The 17,299-nt window shown below is 47.4% G+C and overlaps 1 protein-coding gene across 1 annotated transcript in view; it reads right to left on the minus strand.

The window, feature by feature from the left end:
* MARCHF4 (membrane associated ring-CH-type finger 4) overlaps positions 1–16,337 on the minus strand; it is a 154,826-nt gene extending 138,489 nt beyond the window's left edge. The window contains exon 1 of the mRNA XM_054044350.1: positions 15,870–16,337. Coding sequence (XP_053900325.1) covers positions 15,870–16,337 — 468 coding nt within the window. The remainder of the gene's footprint in view (positions 1–15,869) is intronic.
* Between the last annotated feature and the right edge of the window lie 962 nt (positions 16,338–17,299).

Consider the following 17,299-nt stretch of genomic DNA (forward strand, 5'->3'; position numbering starts at 1 on the left):
ATCCTTCTGTTTACTACTCTTTAATGCTCTGCCAGCATACCCAGTTTACTACTAATACTAAGACTTGGCATTTATATACGGCCTTATCATCTCAGGTTCTCAAAGTATTTTACAAACAAGCAACGAAGCTTCACATTCTGGGACGCTTCCCCATCACGGGACTCAGTGCCCCGGCTCCAGCACGAGCCTGACCATCTACCTGGCAATTTTATAGCTCCCCGAGCCCGAGTCAGCTGACCAGGGCCAGCTGTGGGTGTTTGATTGCAGTGTAAAAGTAGCCCAAGCGTCCAGGTTGCCAATCATCCTGCTCTATCCCCTTGACCTGGGAGCAAAACCCAGGTGTCCTGACTCCAGTTCCCCTGCTGTAACTAATAAGGAACATACAGAATGTGGAAGGAGAGAAAGAACTGACAGGGAAATGAAGGGGATTTCAATGCAAATAGTGTAGGTTATGAGCAAGAGTTAGGCTAGCTGTAACCCTAACAACGCAAGATTTGTAGAAGTGAGGATTGTGTGAGGTGACTGGAAAGAACTGTGTGAGAAGTTGTTGCGACCTTGTGTTAGATAAGTATGGAATGTAGACTAGAGTCTACATTGTGGAGGAAAATAAGATATCAGAATGACCTATGTATAAACAAAATGCAGCTGTTGCCCATTATTGTTTGTAACAAAAGGTATAAATGCTTGCTGTAATTGTTTACCTGGAGAGAGACCTGTTTAGCTCTCTCCCTCCATGCAATTGCTAGAGATAATAAAATATCTGACTTGCTGCACCCAACCTGAGAGTGAGAACTCTGTTTTTCTCCGGCAATTTGGGGGTTGCCAATCATCCTGCTCTATCCCCTTGACCTGGGAGCAAAACCCAGGTGTCCTGACTCCAATTCCCCTGCTGTAACTAATAAGGAATATACAGAACCATACACAGAATGCAAGAGTCCTGACTCTAAAGGTCTGTCTACACAACAAAGAAAAAACCCCGGCAGCCGCAGGTTTTTCTTTGCTGTGTAGACATATGCCTACACTGCGAAAAAGGTGTGTTCTTAACTCAAGTTAGCTAACCCTCATTAGCTGACTCGGGTTAACGTAGCAGTGAAGACACGGCCACTTGGCTTTTAACTGGGGCTAGCAGCTGGAGTTAAGTGGCCCATCGTGGAGAGCACAGAAATATAAACTCCAGTTAGCAAAGGTGAGATGTGAACAATTTCTCAGGCATCGAGGAATCGTCTTATGAGGAAAGACCAAAAGAGCTACCTTTGGGGGGGAGACATAACAACCTTATGAATGCCCAGAGAATGCAAACGCTAAGAAGAAAGATGAATTATTTGGATGGGCGGGGGAGTAACCAGGAGTCACAGGAGAGAATTAGGCACAGGAGTGCTCAAGATGAGTGTAATTGAAAATCTTCCGGAGGGTGAGCTCTGTTAGGCAGTGCCACAGCCTCCAAAGGGAACAGCCCTGAAGCCCCATCATGTGCTGCGAAGAACAGTCCAGTATCAGTCAGGGAGGTGGTTGAGGCCTTTTCCGTCTTTAATTTGCCACATCTTCTGTGCCACCGGAGAACTCTGAGACTATCAGCTGGCCGATATCATCGACACTTCAGGTACCCCTCCCCCAGACCAAGTTGGGGGGGGGGACAGTACCCACAAGCCAATGTCCTGGCAGCTGCAGGAGCTATTGTCATTCACCCCGGGATCCCCCTTGAATATACCCACAAGCTCAGCTACACACACAAGCACACAACTCCTCACATTAGCAAATGGAACTGTACTGCGTGCTTGGTGGAAACCCATGAGCCCGTATCTTCCGCTGCGTTCCTCTAAGTTTACCGTGACAATAATATCTTTTGAAGAGCTCCAGCAGTCTAGTTCCCTTTGCCACTTACCAATCCAGGCTAGCTGCCTCTAATCAACGTTCTTTCTCTCATTAAATCTCCCCGAATTGTTTCTGATACTCTCCCCACAATTTATGCTAAAGCTATTTATGCTGGTCTATAATTGCTTCCCCATCACATGGCTCTTCCGCTTTGGGCTTGCTGGAACGATCGCGTGCCATGTGCGACTTGGTAGGCTGCAGGAATCTCAGCTGACATCAGCCAAGCTCCTAAAGATGCCAATTAGCCCCAACTTCTAGCCTTTTCCCATTAACCTCTTCAGTGCCAGAATGCCCCTGCCGATGCTGTTTGAAAGACAAGCATCCCCGGCCAGGTTGGATGCATGTGGCACATCGATTATCATTGTGTGTGGAAACACGAGCCGCAGTGATAGTTCTGGATACTGCTCCATAGCTGTTCCCGCTCCTCCTTTATTTTCCAAACTCATCGCTTTCAGAAACCTTCACCTGCTGGGCTGAAAATTTCCAAGCTTGGCCTTTGCAAAAAGGCGTCAGCTATTTTTGAATAGCAGAGTGGGGACGGGGCAGAGGGGACCTTTTCCCATTATTAAAAACAACGTAACAGTTTTCGAATAACTCTCCAGCCAAACTAACTGGGAGGTAAAAAAGCTGAAATTTGCAGGGAAACAGCCCTCCCTGAGGAGAAGGGCTGTGAATCTTTCAATCATGCTTTGAGGACTTCAGTAACTCAGCCAGAGGTTAGGGGTCTATTCCAGGAGGGGGTGGGGGAGGTTCTGTGGCCTGCGATGTGCAGAAGGTCAGACTGGATGATCACGATGGTCCCTGCTGGCCATAAAATCTCTGAGTCCGGGAGCATGCTAGTGATCAGTGGGTTTGATTTAATGGAATTGCAACATGTTAAAAATCAAGCTGCTCACAGATTTTTGCTTCAACCCATGCATACCTCCAAGGGCCTCAGTTCCTCTTCTGTGAACCACTGGACATACACAGGAGAGGCCAGAGAGGAGATCTGTTCCTGCAGACTTTAGGAAGCCAGCTGGAAGGGAAGGAGAGAAACTATCTTCTTGCACATTTTCAGAGACCTGTGGAAGTGGCAGAATATAAACCTGGGGAGAATGGTAATGAGGAAGTGCTTATGCGGGGCCTGCAAATTGGCTCTAGTTGTTAAACTGGGCTGGCTTGTGGCAAACCACTGCTATTATTTGCAGGCTTCATCTTGTGCTATGAAATCTAAGATTTCATTTACTAGAAATTCTGTTCCTAGCCCTCATAGCTGTGAAGAAAAATCTTCAAACCATGAACTGATGCAGTGATGTCAGCCCAAGTCTCCAGGCAACATGAAATCAGAGATGTCCCATTTATGTCAATCGGGTGTCAACTCTGAAGCCTAATGATGACCATTTAAATCCCAACTTGGTTAACCGTTCCATAGTATACGGATTTGAAGATATTCTTATGCCACAACTGGGTGGGGCTTGTATTGTGGGTAGAGTCTGAGACAGTACCAGAACCACCCCCTCATTATTATTATTATTATTATTATTTTTTACTAATCTGACACCTGGCCAAGAGAAGCTTGGGCGAGCCAGTGCAAATGGATCTGGGTTTGCATGGAAAACTTCACGCACCTTGTGCATAGAGATTTTTGTGACGCAGAAGACACACCCAATTTCAATCTCTAGGGCTTCAACTTCTCCTGGCTCTGGGTCCCCAAAACTCACTCTCTCTCTCCAAGCTTCACTGGCTGTTCAGGAGCCTCCAGGGTGGAAGATCACAGGAAGGAAGCCCCCCAAGTCTGCAGTCTGCCTGCCAGCACAGTTTGTAAGCTTCACTGGAGCAAAGCTCTACTCGCATGAGTGTGGGGCCTCCAAAGGCATGCACGCTGCAGCCCCTCGGACTCACAGGTGAAGAGCTCGGCAACAGAGAGGGCTTTGTGTTTACACCAGAGCCTCCTGTGAACTGCCTCTCTAGCTGCTGAGACCGGGGCCCTGGCACCAACTGCTGCCCACAGACCTCATCAATTGCATGGGACAGGATATGCAATTGACAGCTGGCCAAAGAGATCCCGATTCTGAATGATTTTTCCTTTAACTGTCCTGCACTTCACTCAGGGCCGGCTCCAGCATTTCTGCCGCCCCAAGCAAAAAAAAAAAAAAAAAAAGCCGCGATCGGCGGCGGCAGCTCAGCGGCAGGTCCTTCGCTCCTAGAGGGAGTGAGGGACCTGCCGCCCCCGAATTGCCGCAGGTGCCGCCCCTCTCCCTTGGCCGCCCCAAGCACCTGCTTGTTAAGCTGGTGCCTGGAGCCGGCCCTGACTTCACTCTAGGCAGGAATTGTCTTTGCTTCATTTGTTTGTACAGTGCCGTGAGTGCTAGACCCTAATCTCTGATTGAAGCCTCTAGATGCTACTGCAGAATTAAAACAAAACTTGCATGGTAGTCAGAAGTACGCATAGCCTTAACTCTGCCCCTTGTGTAAATCCATTATAAGAAAGCCCCAGTGAAGTCTAGAAGGGAGTGAAAGATGGACCCAAAATGTCACTTCCTCCTTTATACTTAGTGTGACTTTCCCTGCAATTCTTCCGAGTAAGCTCCCTGTGAAATTGAACATCTCCATGGATATACATCCTTAACACAAGTAAAAATTGAAAGTGAAATTGACAGAAAGATCAGACGGTATCCTTTAATTTATGGTAATACCCAACCCAAAGTGGAGATTTTAGGCAAATGATGTATTTTTTTAAAGTTCTATAAAACTAGAGTGTCTTTTTTGCTGCTGTTGTTCTTAAGACTGGCCCATTACCTCAGAACATATATTGCAAAATATTTCCCTAAGCTAAGGAGAACCTTGATTTTACAGACACCAATCTTACGAACAGCCAGTGGTACAAACCATTTTTCCCTGATGGGATAAAAAAAAATCGTATAACAAAAGTGATGTCAATGAAGAACAAGTCAATTTCCCTTCATATTCTGATTCCTTCAGTGCATTGGAATCTGCTTTGCAGGGGTTTGAAGGACAAGAAGAAAGCAATGCAGTGAACTGTAACTTATGCACCATACCTACTGTCATTTTGAGATGTTCATTTTTATGAACTTTTTGATTTTATGAACTCCTCACTCCCTGATTAGTTCATAAAATAGGAGTCCTGCTATACATGAAACCATTGTCTTGAAGGGTAGATCCAGGACAGCAAAAAAATCAAGGTTTGCAATCCACAGGAGGCATTAAATGCAGCCCTAGAGTTCTACCCTGTACTCTCTAGGCATCCTTGTCTTTAATACAGGGATGCATGCCACAGAGACTGTATGTCTTATTAAGCACAGAGATATTTGTGTGAGACATTGACAAACAGGCAGACAAAGCTGGGATAGTTGGGGCTGTGTAGGAGGCAGTGATAAGAAACAAGAGTGGACAGGAAGGGGAAAGCAGAGCTGGGAGGATGAGGACAAGACGTTTGAACTTGATGTGGTGAAAGATGCGGGAAGCCAGTGGACATTTTCAGCACTGGGGGTTGATGCCATCAGAGCGATGGGCAAGGAAGATGATCTTAAGAGCTGGGTGATGTAAGTGTTAGGGAGGCTGGAGAGGAGGAGGTCTCAGTAATCAAGACAGGAGATGAGGAGGATCTGGACAAGAGTTCTGATTGTCCGGACAGGAAGAAAAGAAATAGAGTAGGACACAGCCTGGAGGGGTGGGCAAGAAAGAGGGAGGAGATGAAGATGACACTCAGGTTAATGGCCTGAGTGACTGAGAGGATGGAAGAGCTGTCAGCAGTGATAGAGAAAGGGAGAGGAAAGAGAGTATGGGAGGACAAATCAAGAGTTCAGTTCTGGCCCTGTTCGGTTTAAGCAGATGGCAAGACATCCAAGGAGGAGGTGTCCAGACACCAGGCAGTGGTGTGGGACTGCCTGGAGGGAGGCAGGCCAAGAGCAGAAAGGCAGATCTGTGAATCACTGGCCTAAAGAAACCATGTGACTGGATGAGATCAGTGTCAAGGGAGAAGAGGAAGGTGCCAAAGAAGGAATCGTGTTGTGGGACCCCAGTGGAGAGCGGAAGAGGGAATGAGACCCATCGAGATGATGAAGGAGCAATCAGAGAGGAGGAGAGGAAGGAGTCACAAAATCCAGGGGTGGGGAGATGAGGGACAGGCCATTCCAAGAGGGGCGTATGCTAGTCAGCGTCAAAAGCCACCAAGACCTCAAAGAGGATGGGAATTGGGTGGAGGTCCAGGGAATTGTCAGGAAACAGTCATGCAACAGCCGCTTTCTAAGGACAGAAACTTGAGATACCGAGTACCTTAACCTCCCCATGAAGCCCTTATGGGTGTGCAGCATCCTTCTGGAGGCAGTTTCTCTCCAGCAGGACTGGGCCCTAGCCCCTTGCCCCTGCACCAGGATAAAACACACATTTCAAAGACTTTGAGTAGCATGCACTGTGAACACTTTGGGGAATATAATACCATGTACTTTAACTGTTAAGACTCACACTACAGTTGCCAGAGCCAAGTGCATTACTTCTAGACCAGGGCAATCCTTGAGTGGAGCAGTGCAAGCATCAGCAGAGGCAAAAAGCTATGAAGTTGTGCCTCTTCATGAGAATAGGCAGACACTTGACAGAAGGATGAAATGCAATTACATTTCAGTTGTACTAAGTGAACACTGCAAGGAGAAGGTGCCGTCTTTGTAAAAATAACAAACAAGGAAGATTTGGATGCAAACAACTTGAGCAACATGTTTTGTGCTGTCACTAACTGACATCAGCCACAAGTTCAACCTGTGGAACTTGTTGCCCAGGGCATGGTGATGGCCAGAACTGTAACTAGGTTCACAAAAGAATGAGATAAGCTCATGGAGGACAGGTCCATCAATGGCTATTAGCCAAGATGGTCATGGACGCAACCCCATGCTCTGGGTATCCCCAAACCTCTACCTGCTAGAAGCTGGTAAACAGGATGGATCACTCTATAATTGCCCTGGTCTGTTCATTCCCTCTGAATCCTCTGGTGCTGGCCACTGTTGGAAGGCAGGATACTGGGCTAGATGGACCATTGGTCTGATCCAGTGCGGCCATTCTCATGTTAATCACTGCCTGAAATTTCTGTCCAAGCGCAGTGACATAAACACCAGACAAGTTCCTAGATGAAGGGTCTGTGTGTGGGAAAGTGAAGGAGAACAAAGATGGCCGATTTACTTATGAAGTAGCTATGGGCATCACAAGCAAAGGGATAGTCTCCAAGGTCTCAACAGCCTTAGAAGGTGGAAGCCCTCTCTCCTAGAGCATTTAAAAGTCAACTTTACAAATTTACTTTACTATTATTTATAGGAGACCACAGCTGTGCACAGTATGGTAATAAACATACATGATCAGGTCCCTGCTACAAGGCACTTACTATCTAGAGCAGGGGTGGGCAAACTATGGCCCACAAGCTGCATCCGGCCCATCAGTCGTTTTAATCCTGTCCACAAGCTCCTGCTGGGGAGCGGGGTCTGAGGCTTGCCCTGCTCCACGCGCGCTGGGCTCCGCGTGGCTCCTGGAAAAGCAGCATGTCCCCCCTCCGGCTCCTATGTGTAGGGGCAGCCAGAGGGCTCTGTGCGCTGCCTCCCCCAAGCACTGCCCCCGAAGCTCCTATTGGCTGGGAACCATGACCAATGGGAGCTGCAGGGGCGGCGCCTGCAGATGGCGGCGCCTGCGGATGGGGCAGCATGCAGGGTCACCTGGCTGCACCTCCGTGTAGGAGCTGGAAAGGGGACATGCCGCTGCTTCTGGGACCTGCTTGAGGAGGTAAGCGCAGCCCGGAGCACCCTCCTACACTCCAAACCCTCATCTCCAGCTGCACCCCAGAGTCCACACCCCCAGCCGGAGCCCTCACACCCTCTCGTGCCCCAGCCCCAGCCCAGAGCCCCCTCCCGCACTCCAAACCCCTGAGCCCCAGCCCGGAGCACCCTCCTACACCCTAAACCCCTCATTTCTGGCCCCACCCCAGAGCCCACACCCCTAGACGGAGCCCTCACTCCAACCCCCTGAGCCAGCCCGGAGCCCCCTTCCATCCACCAAACCCCTCAGTCCCAGCCCAGAGCCCCCTCCTGCACCCCAAACTCCTCATCCCCAGCCCCACCCCAGAACCCCCAGCCAGAGCCCTCACCACGCCCCCACACCCCAACCCCCTGCCCCAGCCCAGAGCCCCCTCCCACATGAACTCCTCATTTCTGGCCCCACCCCAGAGCCCTAACCCCCCCCCCGCACCACAACCCCAATTTCATGACCATTCATGGCCCTCCATACAATTTCCCTACCCTGATGTGGCCCTCGGGCCAAAAAGTTTGCCCACTCCTGATCTAGAGCAGGGCTGGGCAACTTTAAGGCTATAGAGGCCACAAAATCCACTAAAACCCTTTGTTGGGCCACAGAGAAAAATGACATTTAAGATTGAGCTGGCTTGCTGAGGGGCGCAATCTTCCCCATCAACCCAGACGCCAGCTCTGCCCCACGCCACCCAGCTCCACTTACTGCCCCCCGTATTGGCTGGTCGTTTCGGAGCTGAGAGCCAATCAGGTTCTGCCTCCCCCCTCTGCTCCCCCAGCAGAGCCAATGGGAAGGAAGTAACAAGAGCTGGGTGGTGTGGGACAGAGCCAGGGCCTGTGTCCGTGGAGAGCTCAGTGCATGGCACAGCCTATGTCCACAGGGGAAAAGAGCAGAGGCAGAGACCGGGAGCAGCAAGACCCCTTGCGCCAGGTTGCAACACCACTCAGCTTTGGTCTGGCCACCCCTTCGTCACGTCAGCAGGGGAGGGTCTCCGCTGTTATGCCACCAAGCTCTGGTTACTGCCTCCCCATTGGCAGAGGTGCGGCTGGCCACAGTCTGGTTGGCTGTGGGAGCTAGGAGCCAATGGGAAGGCAGTAGCCAGAGCCAGGTGGTGCGGAGCAGATCCCCGCCCCTGCATGTGTGATGGAGAGGTTGTTGAGCCAATGGGTGGCATTGCAACATGGCACAACGGCTCCTGCTCCCAGTCCCAGGCTCCACGCCCCCTGCAACCTCCTTCGCTCTGAGCACTGTGCTTGGTGCTGAGATTTAGGGGGGCCTGGGTGCTAGGCCCAATGGTAGCTATGCACCGGCTCAGCCCCAACAAAGAATATTTTCACCACCGCCTCTGGGCAGGCCAGAGGCAGCCCCAGGGCCACCAGTTGCCCATCCCTGAGATTGATCCAGCTGCCACTGAAGTCAAGAGAAACAGGATATAACCCTAAACTAAGGTCAAATTCTGAACTCTTTTTGGTTTATATTTGGCTCATATTCAGGCAGAGTTCCCACCGAAGCCGAAGGGCGTTCTGCCCAAGCAAGGAACTTGGGATTTCATCCCGGGACAGGTACAGTTATTCCAAGCAATTCATGATAATGATCAGGTGTAAGGGTGGGAGCAGACAACTGCAGAGCAGATCCTGAAGGGCAGGGATATGAACTGGATGACCCAAGAAATCTTTTCCATCTCTGACTTCTGGGAGTCTAAATCCACAAACCCAAACCCAGATGGATGGATGCCAACAACCATAAGCTTCATTTTAACAGAAATGGCTCTTTTCCAGGGAATATTACTCTTGCTACCACCAAGAAAATGAATCATGTAGAAACACGCAGATGAAAAGAATATGGACCGGAGACCCGAGCTGGGAACACTGTGGTTATATGACTCAACACATTAGCTAACAAAACACAGATGTTAGGGTCACTTTCAGCACAAAGTTAGAAAACAATGCTTTCTTTGCTCCTTTAGTATTTTTTCCCCACCTTTCTCTCACTCAGACACCTCTATTTTCCCCTTGCATGTAATACTGATTTCAGAATTGTTCTTGTTTGCTCTCATGCTTTGTCATGTCCCTGTCCTGAGCTTTGTAATGATTTTGTGCTGTATTTTCTCCATTTCTACGTCATTTGGCTCTGGAAATTGCAGACCTGATTCAGCTCTCAACCTGGTGTAAATCAGAACTCCACTGAAGCCAATGGAAAATCTGGCCCAGAAGTCCTCTGTTTGTCCATAGGGCAGGTATAGCCGGGACACCAGAGCACAAACTTCCTTATATGTTCCTCTGTTCCTCAATGTTGCTTGATAGGACTGTCTCTAGAATGGAGCCAACTCCATGACTGGGTCGTTTCATGGCTTCTCTGCGGAGATTGCCAACTAGGAGGCTAATGGTAGTCATGGATTTTGTGACAAGCCCACCTGTGCATCAGGAATTCAGCTAAGAGCCCATTAACTCATTTCATATATGCCATTGAACAGCTATCAGATGGTAGCATCTTTCAATCATTACCCGGGAGGGGCTCAAACCATGAGCTTTGGCTCTAGAATTAGGAATGTAGGAGTTGCCAGACTGGATCAGACCTGAGGTCCACCTAATCCAGTATCCTGTCTCTAACAGTGGCCCATGCTGGATGCTTCCGAGGAAGGTGTAAGAACCCAGAAGTGAGCAGCTGTGGAATAATCTGCTCCCCACATAAGGCTCCTTCTGATCTTTAATGTTTAATTAATGGAGATATCCCATCTCCTAGAACTGGAAGGGACCGTGAAAGGTCATCGAGTCCAGCCCCCTGCCTTCACTAGCAGGACCAAGTACTGATTTTGCCCCAGATCCCCAAGTGGCTCCCTCAAGGATTGAACTCACAACCCTGGGTTTAGCAGGCCAATGCTCAAACCACTGAGCTATCCCTCCCCTCTAATAGAGATTCGCATAAACTGAGAAACACAACGTTTAATATTCCCTCCTAAAATGTTATTATTCATTATGATAACTCTATTGCCCAATCCCTATTTGAATCTTGTTAAATTCTTGGCCTCTGTGACTTCCTGTGGCTGTGAGTTCCACAGTCTAGTCACCCATTATGTGAAAAATTATTTCCTTCTATCACTTTTGAATTTCCCACCTTTTAATTGCATTGACTGTCCACTTGTTCTTGCATTAACCATTTGATCTGAATCCAAACTTCCCTGAAATCCAGGGGGGTTGGATATAGTGTTCCACTTTCAGACCTTCTCTAATCAATACTAACCTAAATTCAGACTACTCACCTAGACGTGAAAGAGACCATATCCAGTTCTTCAATCCCACTTAGCCAACCCCAGTCCCATTTCTATTTACTTTTCAAATCTCTTTCTCTCTCTCTCTCAAGCACTTTCCCTGGAAGAAGCACAAAGTACAACTAAGCTGAGAAACAAGATAAATAAGTGGAGATTGCCAGCTAGAAAATATATGTAGCCATGAATCATTTGCAGGACCATTTGCAGGAAATCACACTGATTTCCAAGTCTGATATAGGTTTGATTCTCTTTCTAATGATGTTCCTTTCTTTATAATGTGCACCAAAATTGGGAATCTAACCACAGAGGGATTGTTTATCCACTGTTACATGTGCAATCACACAACCCACTGATGTGAATGAGGCTTTTTATTCTATCCACATTTTTTTGCTGGCCTGCTTGGCTTGCCTCCAGTTTGGATCCACACCTATGAAACACCAAGGAATATTTGTCACGGTGAAGCTCATCTTTAGTTTCTATCTCTGGGAGAACTTTGCCAGTGAGCCCGGCAATGCTTTGCAAAACAGAGCACATAAAGCAAAACAGAAGAAAATATGCAAAGACCCTTCCCTCCCACCCGCCACCTCTCATGCTCACATTTTGTGGTTCACAGCTTCAAAATTAATTGATGCAATAGGCCAGAATCTCTACTCAGTTAAACCAATGAAAATCAGAATAAGTCCATGAAAGCTGATGGAATAACCAAGATCAGAATCCGGCCTGATAGTTTTTACAATGTAAGCCATACCTTTCAGTAAAAGCAATGACCTGTTCTGACAGCTAGCCTTGATTAGAATAAACAGTCCCCTTCCAGCACCAGAATTTGTTACTTTGACATTTTATTCACCTGATCATCTAATCCACGCTTTTCTTTGTATTAGTGGTTGCTTTCAACTAACCATCAGGTATCAAAACATTTTTTACAATAAAGAGCTTTTCTCCTTACTAAATTCCCCCAACATATTTTTAAATAAAACAATCAGCTTATACATAAGCACCACAAACACGCAAGGAGCTTAAGATATGAGTAACTCGGTGCCTGAGGCCTCTCCCATGTTGGACCATCGTCAATGTAAAATGAAAATCCCCACAGACTTCCTTTTGCATTAGATGTTGCATAAAACCTACTTGAGAAGGCAGATTAGAAAGCAATTCTGTCGGTGTTGTCATATTTAAATAAAGAAAATCAAAATGGGATGACAATGTCTTTTGGAGTCTCACCATAACTTTGTGTAACTAGGCCTAGAATGCCTAAAAGTCCATTTATAACGATGATTTTGTTCCCAACAAAGCGTAAAGCGTAAAGCCTCACAAAAGTCTATTTGCCCATTCCTCTCTAGGGCAGCTTGCTTCAGAGTTTTGTTCATTTTGATCATTGTCGTCATTTGTCACCTGGTAATTACATGTTGTGCCCAGGCTGGTAAAATGACACGCAAGCTGTTATAAGATCATGTGCGTTCATCACTGTTGTAGTTCTAAGAGTCCAGATCTTGAAAGGACCTTGCTGAGTTGTTATACAGGCAAATCAACAGGTGTTTGCCTGGGTCAAGACTGAACAAAAACTGGATAAGGTCTCAGGATTTGGCCCACTGAGAGTTTTACCAGAATAAGGACTGAATAAAAACAGAGGTGATGATTTAGATCTCAATCATACTGGTACAACTCTGGAGTATCTCCATTGACTTCAAAGAGTTAGTCTGAATTTACACTGGTGAAACTGGGGTTAGAACCTGGCTCTGGGTTAAAGACTTCAGGATTTCGCCCAATACATATGGGCCACATTCTGGCAAACTCATTCATAAGGAGCTGTACCTCACTCCACAAGTAATCCCACTGAAGAAAATGAGATTACTTGTAGAATAAGGTGTAAGGGTGGCAGAATCCAGCCCTAAGTAGTCTTATTATAACCAAGTCAGAGGATTTGAGAAGCAAAAGGAGAGAGTAGTGATGGAATTCTTTTACCTGCAGGTCACATCTGCTCATTTTTTCTCTTTGATAGACTGGCAGATGGTCAGCAAATAGTCTCATATTTAAAATGCAACATAGATTTTAAAGTGTAAAAATAAGCATCCGATTATTTTAAAGGATTTCTGTTCCCCAAGGTAGCCAGTCACATGGCTTTTTACTCTAGTTTGAATCTATTTGCTCACACACACAAACCAGCCTCACAGACGTCACCTTTCCTGTGTTTGGGCGGAATGATCAGTAGTGTAGATAGTACTATAAAGGTGAAATAGCTAAAATATACAGGTCGCTAGCTGCACATATCTTCAACTGTGCTGTTTTTAAAAGAGACGAAGAAAAAAAAAAAAAAAGCCAGACAGAAACTGCTTCTGGAAACGGTGAGTGATTTGTTCTATTTTTTTTTTTTTTTACTCCTCTAAAAGCATGTTGTGAAAAGTGCATCTTCAGCTATCAATCAAATACATAAGCCATTCCAAAGGGCTATGTCCCATTGGCCCTCCAGCTCTGATCTAAGAGACCTCTAGGTATGAAGCGGGCTCATTCTGCCAGACTGTGATATGCAGATGGGTTGCTGGAGGAACATAACTCATCTTCAGGAAAGATAGGTGTCTTTCCCACACACGCACACTGGGATGGGTCAGGTCCCCTCAACTCGGAACATCCTACTTAGGAGAGACAGAAATAACCGTACCACCAGCGGATGCAAGATGCTGGCACCTTTACTAGGCTTGGCAGGACATGGACCACAATACTATCACCCTAAGCACAGCCACATGGCACTGGGTTACCATACTAGAGGCAGAGCTACCAAAAATAGGAAGCAGAGAATGGGGCAAAACCTGGTTTAATTGAGCTTCAGTTTTGATCTACCGTCTTACAGACCCAAAGATCTTTGCCCGACAGCCAGATCCTGCAACTCATGCAAGTAGTTTACATTGCAGTCAATGAGACTATTCTGGTGAGTATAGGCTACTTGGATATTAGGGTTGTAGGATCAAGCTTTAGATCTGTAATCTTTCCTGCTGTGTTTAACTGTTTTAGACTAAGTATGGATTTTACCCATGTATTAAATGCATCAAACATACTAGGCTAAAATACTTGATCTACTTTTAATCATTTGTAGTTTCGAGAAAATGGTGTGAAAAAAAGTCACATTTTATTTTTGATTACCTTGTGTTTATTTTTTTCATACTGTTGTGCAGCACCCTAGACATTACGGTGGAGAGAAACTTCTTTGGCCCACTATTAAGCTGTTCCAAGGAACGTTTTGAGGTAGCACGTTTAGCATGTATCATCTCGCACCATTGCTTTATTCATAGTTTAGCATAGTCCAGACCAATAGTGGTTTTGAAACTGTGGGCTGTGGCGCAGGATAACCTGCAGTCTATTTGGTAGTGTTCCACAGGGAGCTGTCTGGTCACATGGTGTTGATTCCTGCAAGGTATTTACAGCCACTAAATTGTGTTTTAAAGAGCTAACAATGCATTTCAGACTTTCTTACTATCACTTTTCCTCATAAGCAATTGCAGTTGTTGCCACGGGGATTTTTATTTGATTGCAAATGCGGGGACGGGCAGATGTCCACATGCAGACAAATAATCTCTTTATTAAGATGTCCACTCTGTCAAAAAAGTTTGAGAGTTCCTGCTAGGGAGTATAAAATGGCTCAGGACATCTCTACTAAAGAAGCTTTAGGAAGTCATTGCTCTCTAACCATCTGCCCCTTAAAACTGCTCCTGTGTAATGAATGTCAACTTTGGTGTTTTATTGTTAAGTCTTGAAGTGTCTGTTAAACCCTAATAGGATTTAATGCAAGGGAGATCTTTTCCTATAATTTTCCTCTGGGTGTTCTTTGAGTCATTATCCATTTTTAGATAGTGGTGGAGTAATTAAACAGATCCAGGCATCTTTCAAGTATTGAAGGGTATTTTTAATTAAGGAGAAGTTAAGGTGAGACTTTGATTATACACAATCCTTCTAGCACAGATAAAGCCATGGCATTCAAAGTTTTACCAGATATATAAAGTATTCTCTCTGACCCTGTAGGGAAGCCTTCAGGCCATGGCCCCAGACCTGACATTTCTCTTTTTAAAAGTCCTAGGCCAAGGTGCAAACCACAAAATCAACAAAAGTACCACTTGCCAAGCCAGAGACAAACCAAAGAGTTATCGAGGACGCGTGGAGAGCGCTGGGGATATTTTGATATAACTCGAATGCAACATCTGAGCGTGTAGGTTTTAAAATGTTCACAATGTCATTAAACAAAGTTGATATGTATGTATCAGTGCCACACCTCAAAAACCGAATAAAGAAACCGACAACAACTGTCACCTTCAAACTTGCATCTGCCCCCAAATCTAGTGAATGAGAACCAAAACTCAACTGAATTAAACTGCGCTCCTTTTCCAAACTTTTTCAAGGTATCACGTTATATCCATGCAGTAAAACAAAGTCTTTTTGTAGTGTGGCTCTGGGCCTGTCTGTGTATTGTGTCTGTGCATATTGGTGTGTGTGGTGTCTCTGTGCTGTGAGTTATGGCTGCCTTTTTGTGTGTCCTCTGAGTGGGCGTTGGTGTGGGCGTGTGTGGCTGTGGCCCTGAGTTCTGCATCCATGCATGTGTGTTGTGTCTGTGCCTGTCTCTGGGTGTGCCTTTGTGTTTCTCCAGGTGAGCATTTGTGAATGGTGTAGTCCCTTGCCGGGCACACCAGTGTGTTGTGGCTAGCGTGTGTCTCTGCCTTTTTCCTCTCTGCCCAAAGCTTCCACGTAAGCCCAGCTCCAACTCAGACCCTTCCAAAAACACACCCTTCACCCAAACTCACAATCCAAGAGAAAATCAGCACCACCTTGCTCCAAAGAGCAACCGGGGAGCACGGAGAAGTGTGTGTGTGTGTGTGTGTGTGTGTGTGTGTGTGTGTGGGATTGTTACACACACAGACCCCACACCCACGACTCCAGGGCCTGGCTGGGAAGTTTGCTCGCTCACCTGTTCGGGCCCCTGGAAGCAGATCCTGCAGAGCGGGGTCCTCATGCCGCTGTCCAGCGAGTACCTGTCCTCCGCCTTCTCTTTGCAGAAGTCCTCCGAGGACGCGCTGCTCAAGGCGGACGCGGGGGGCTCGCCGGCCGGGCTGCCCCACTCCTCCTCGGGCGGGCTGGCCGGGCCGCCCCCTCCTGCGGCCGGCGCCCTCCAGGCGCCCCCTCGCCCCCCATGCAGCGCGGGCAGGGTGTTGTTGTTGGCCGCCGGCCCGCCCGGGCGGGGGTCTCCGCTGTCCATGGGGAGGGGAGGCGAGGGCGGAGGGGGCGCGGGGGGTCTCCGGAGCAGGAGGACCTTCAGGTCATTGAACAACATGCGGCAGCGGCACTTAAGGAGGCTCTGGTGGCGCAACATCTGTCTCGGACTCCGCAATCCGCAGCGGCAGCACCACAAACCCAGCACGCCGGCTGGTATTAACATGTGCCTTCCCTTTCCAGGCAGGGGCGGGCGGGAAAGAGGAGCCAGCAGGGGGGGCCCAGGAGCCAGGGGGCCGCTTGGCTCCTTTCTCCCCTTTCCTTTCCTCCTCCCCCCACCCCACCCCCCAATATTGGGTCGTTTGCTTGCTTTAAAAAAATGGATCTGGCGGAAGAGCTGGTTAAAATTCACCGCAACAACCCGCCGATCAGTAATAAGGATAAAAAAGTATCTCTGCCCTTCCCCCACTCCCCCCCCCCTTTTTTTTTTGAACTGGACAAATGCCACAAGTTTGTTTAGAAATAAACCGGTGTTAGAAATAAACCCTCCGCTGGGGGGGAGGGAGGGGTTCAGAGAAACACAGGGGGCTCTTGGAAAGTCTTAACTCCTGCGCCTGGAAAAAAAGGGGGTCGCGTCTCTCCAGTGGGTGTGGAGGAAGGAGGGAAATATGGTTCTTTCGCCAGTATTTGGCATGTCAACGTGTTTCCCTTTTCTTGTAATTAGCAGCCGAGTGATTTCTCTTGTTAGCAGCCGAGTGATTTGAAATGGTACAAAAGGATGTGGCATCAGACGGGAGAAACAGTGGACTAAGAAAATGCCAAACTGGTTTTTGTTCTTCTCCTGATCAAAACTGCCTTCGTTGACAAAAGGTCCTTCCCGTTATTATTTGTGTGTGTGTGTGTGTGTGTCTGTGTGTGTGTGTGGGTGGGTGGGTGGGTGTGAAAACACCCTACATTTGAAACACTATCCTCACAGGCTCATTCAAACGTTGCTGTTGTTTTCAAAATGTTTCATGATCAATATGAAAAGTCCTGAAAGACATGATTAGCATCCAATGAGTCTATCCCCCAAAGCGGTTGGTTTTGTTTTATTTTACCTCCTCCACTCCAGCAGCTGTCTGGCCCACACACAAAAAGATGGCAATTGGCGAGGAAGGGGGGCGCTTAGTACTTGCCCAGCTGTTATTG

The sequence above is a fragment of the Malaclemys terrapin genome, chromosome 11 (assembly GCF_027887155.1).
Source record: "Malaclemys terrapin pileata isolate rMalTer1 chromosome 11, rMalTer1.hap1, whole genome shotgun sequence".
NCBI lineage: Eukaryota > Metazoa > Chordata > Testudines > Emydidae > Malaclemys > Malaclemys terrapin.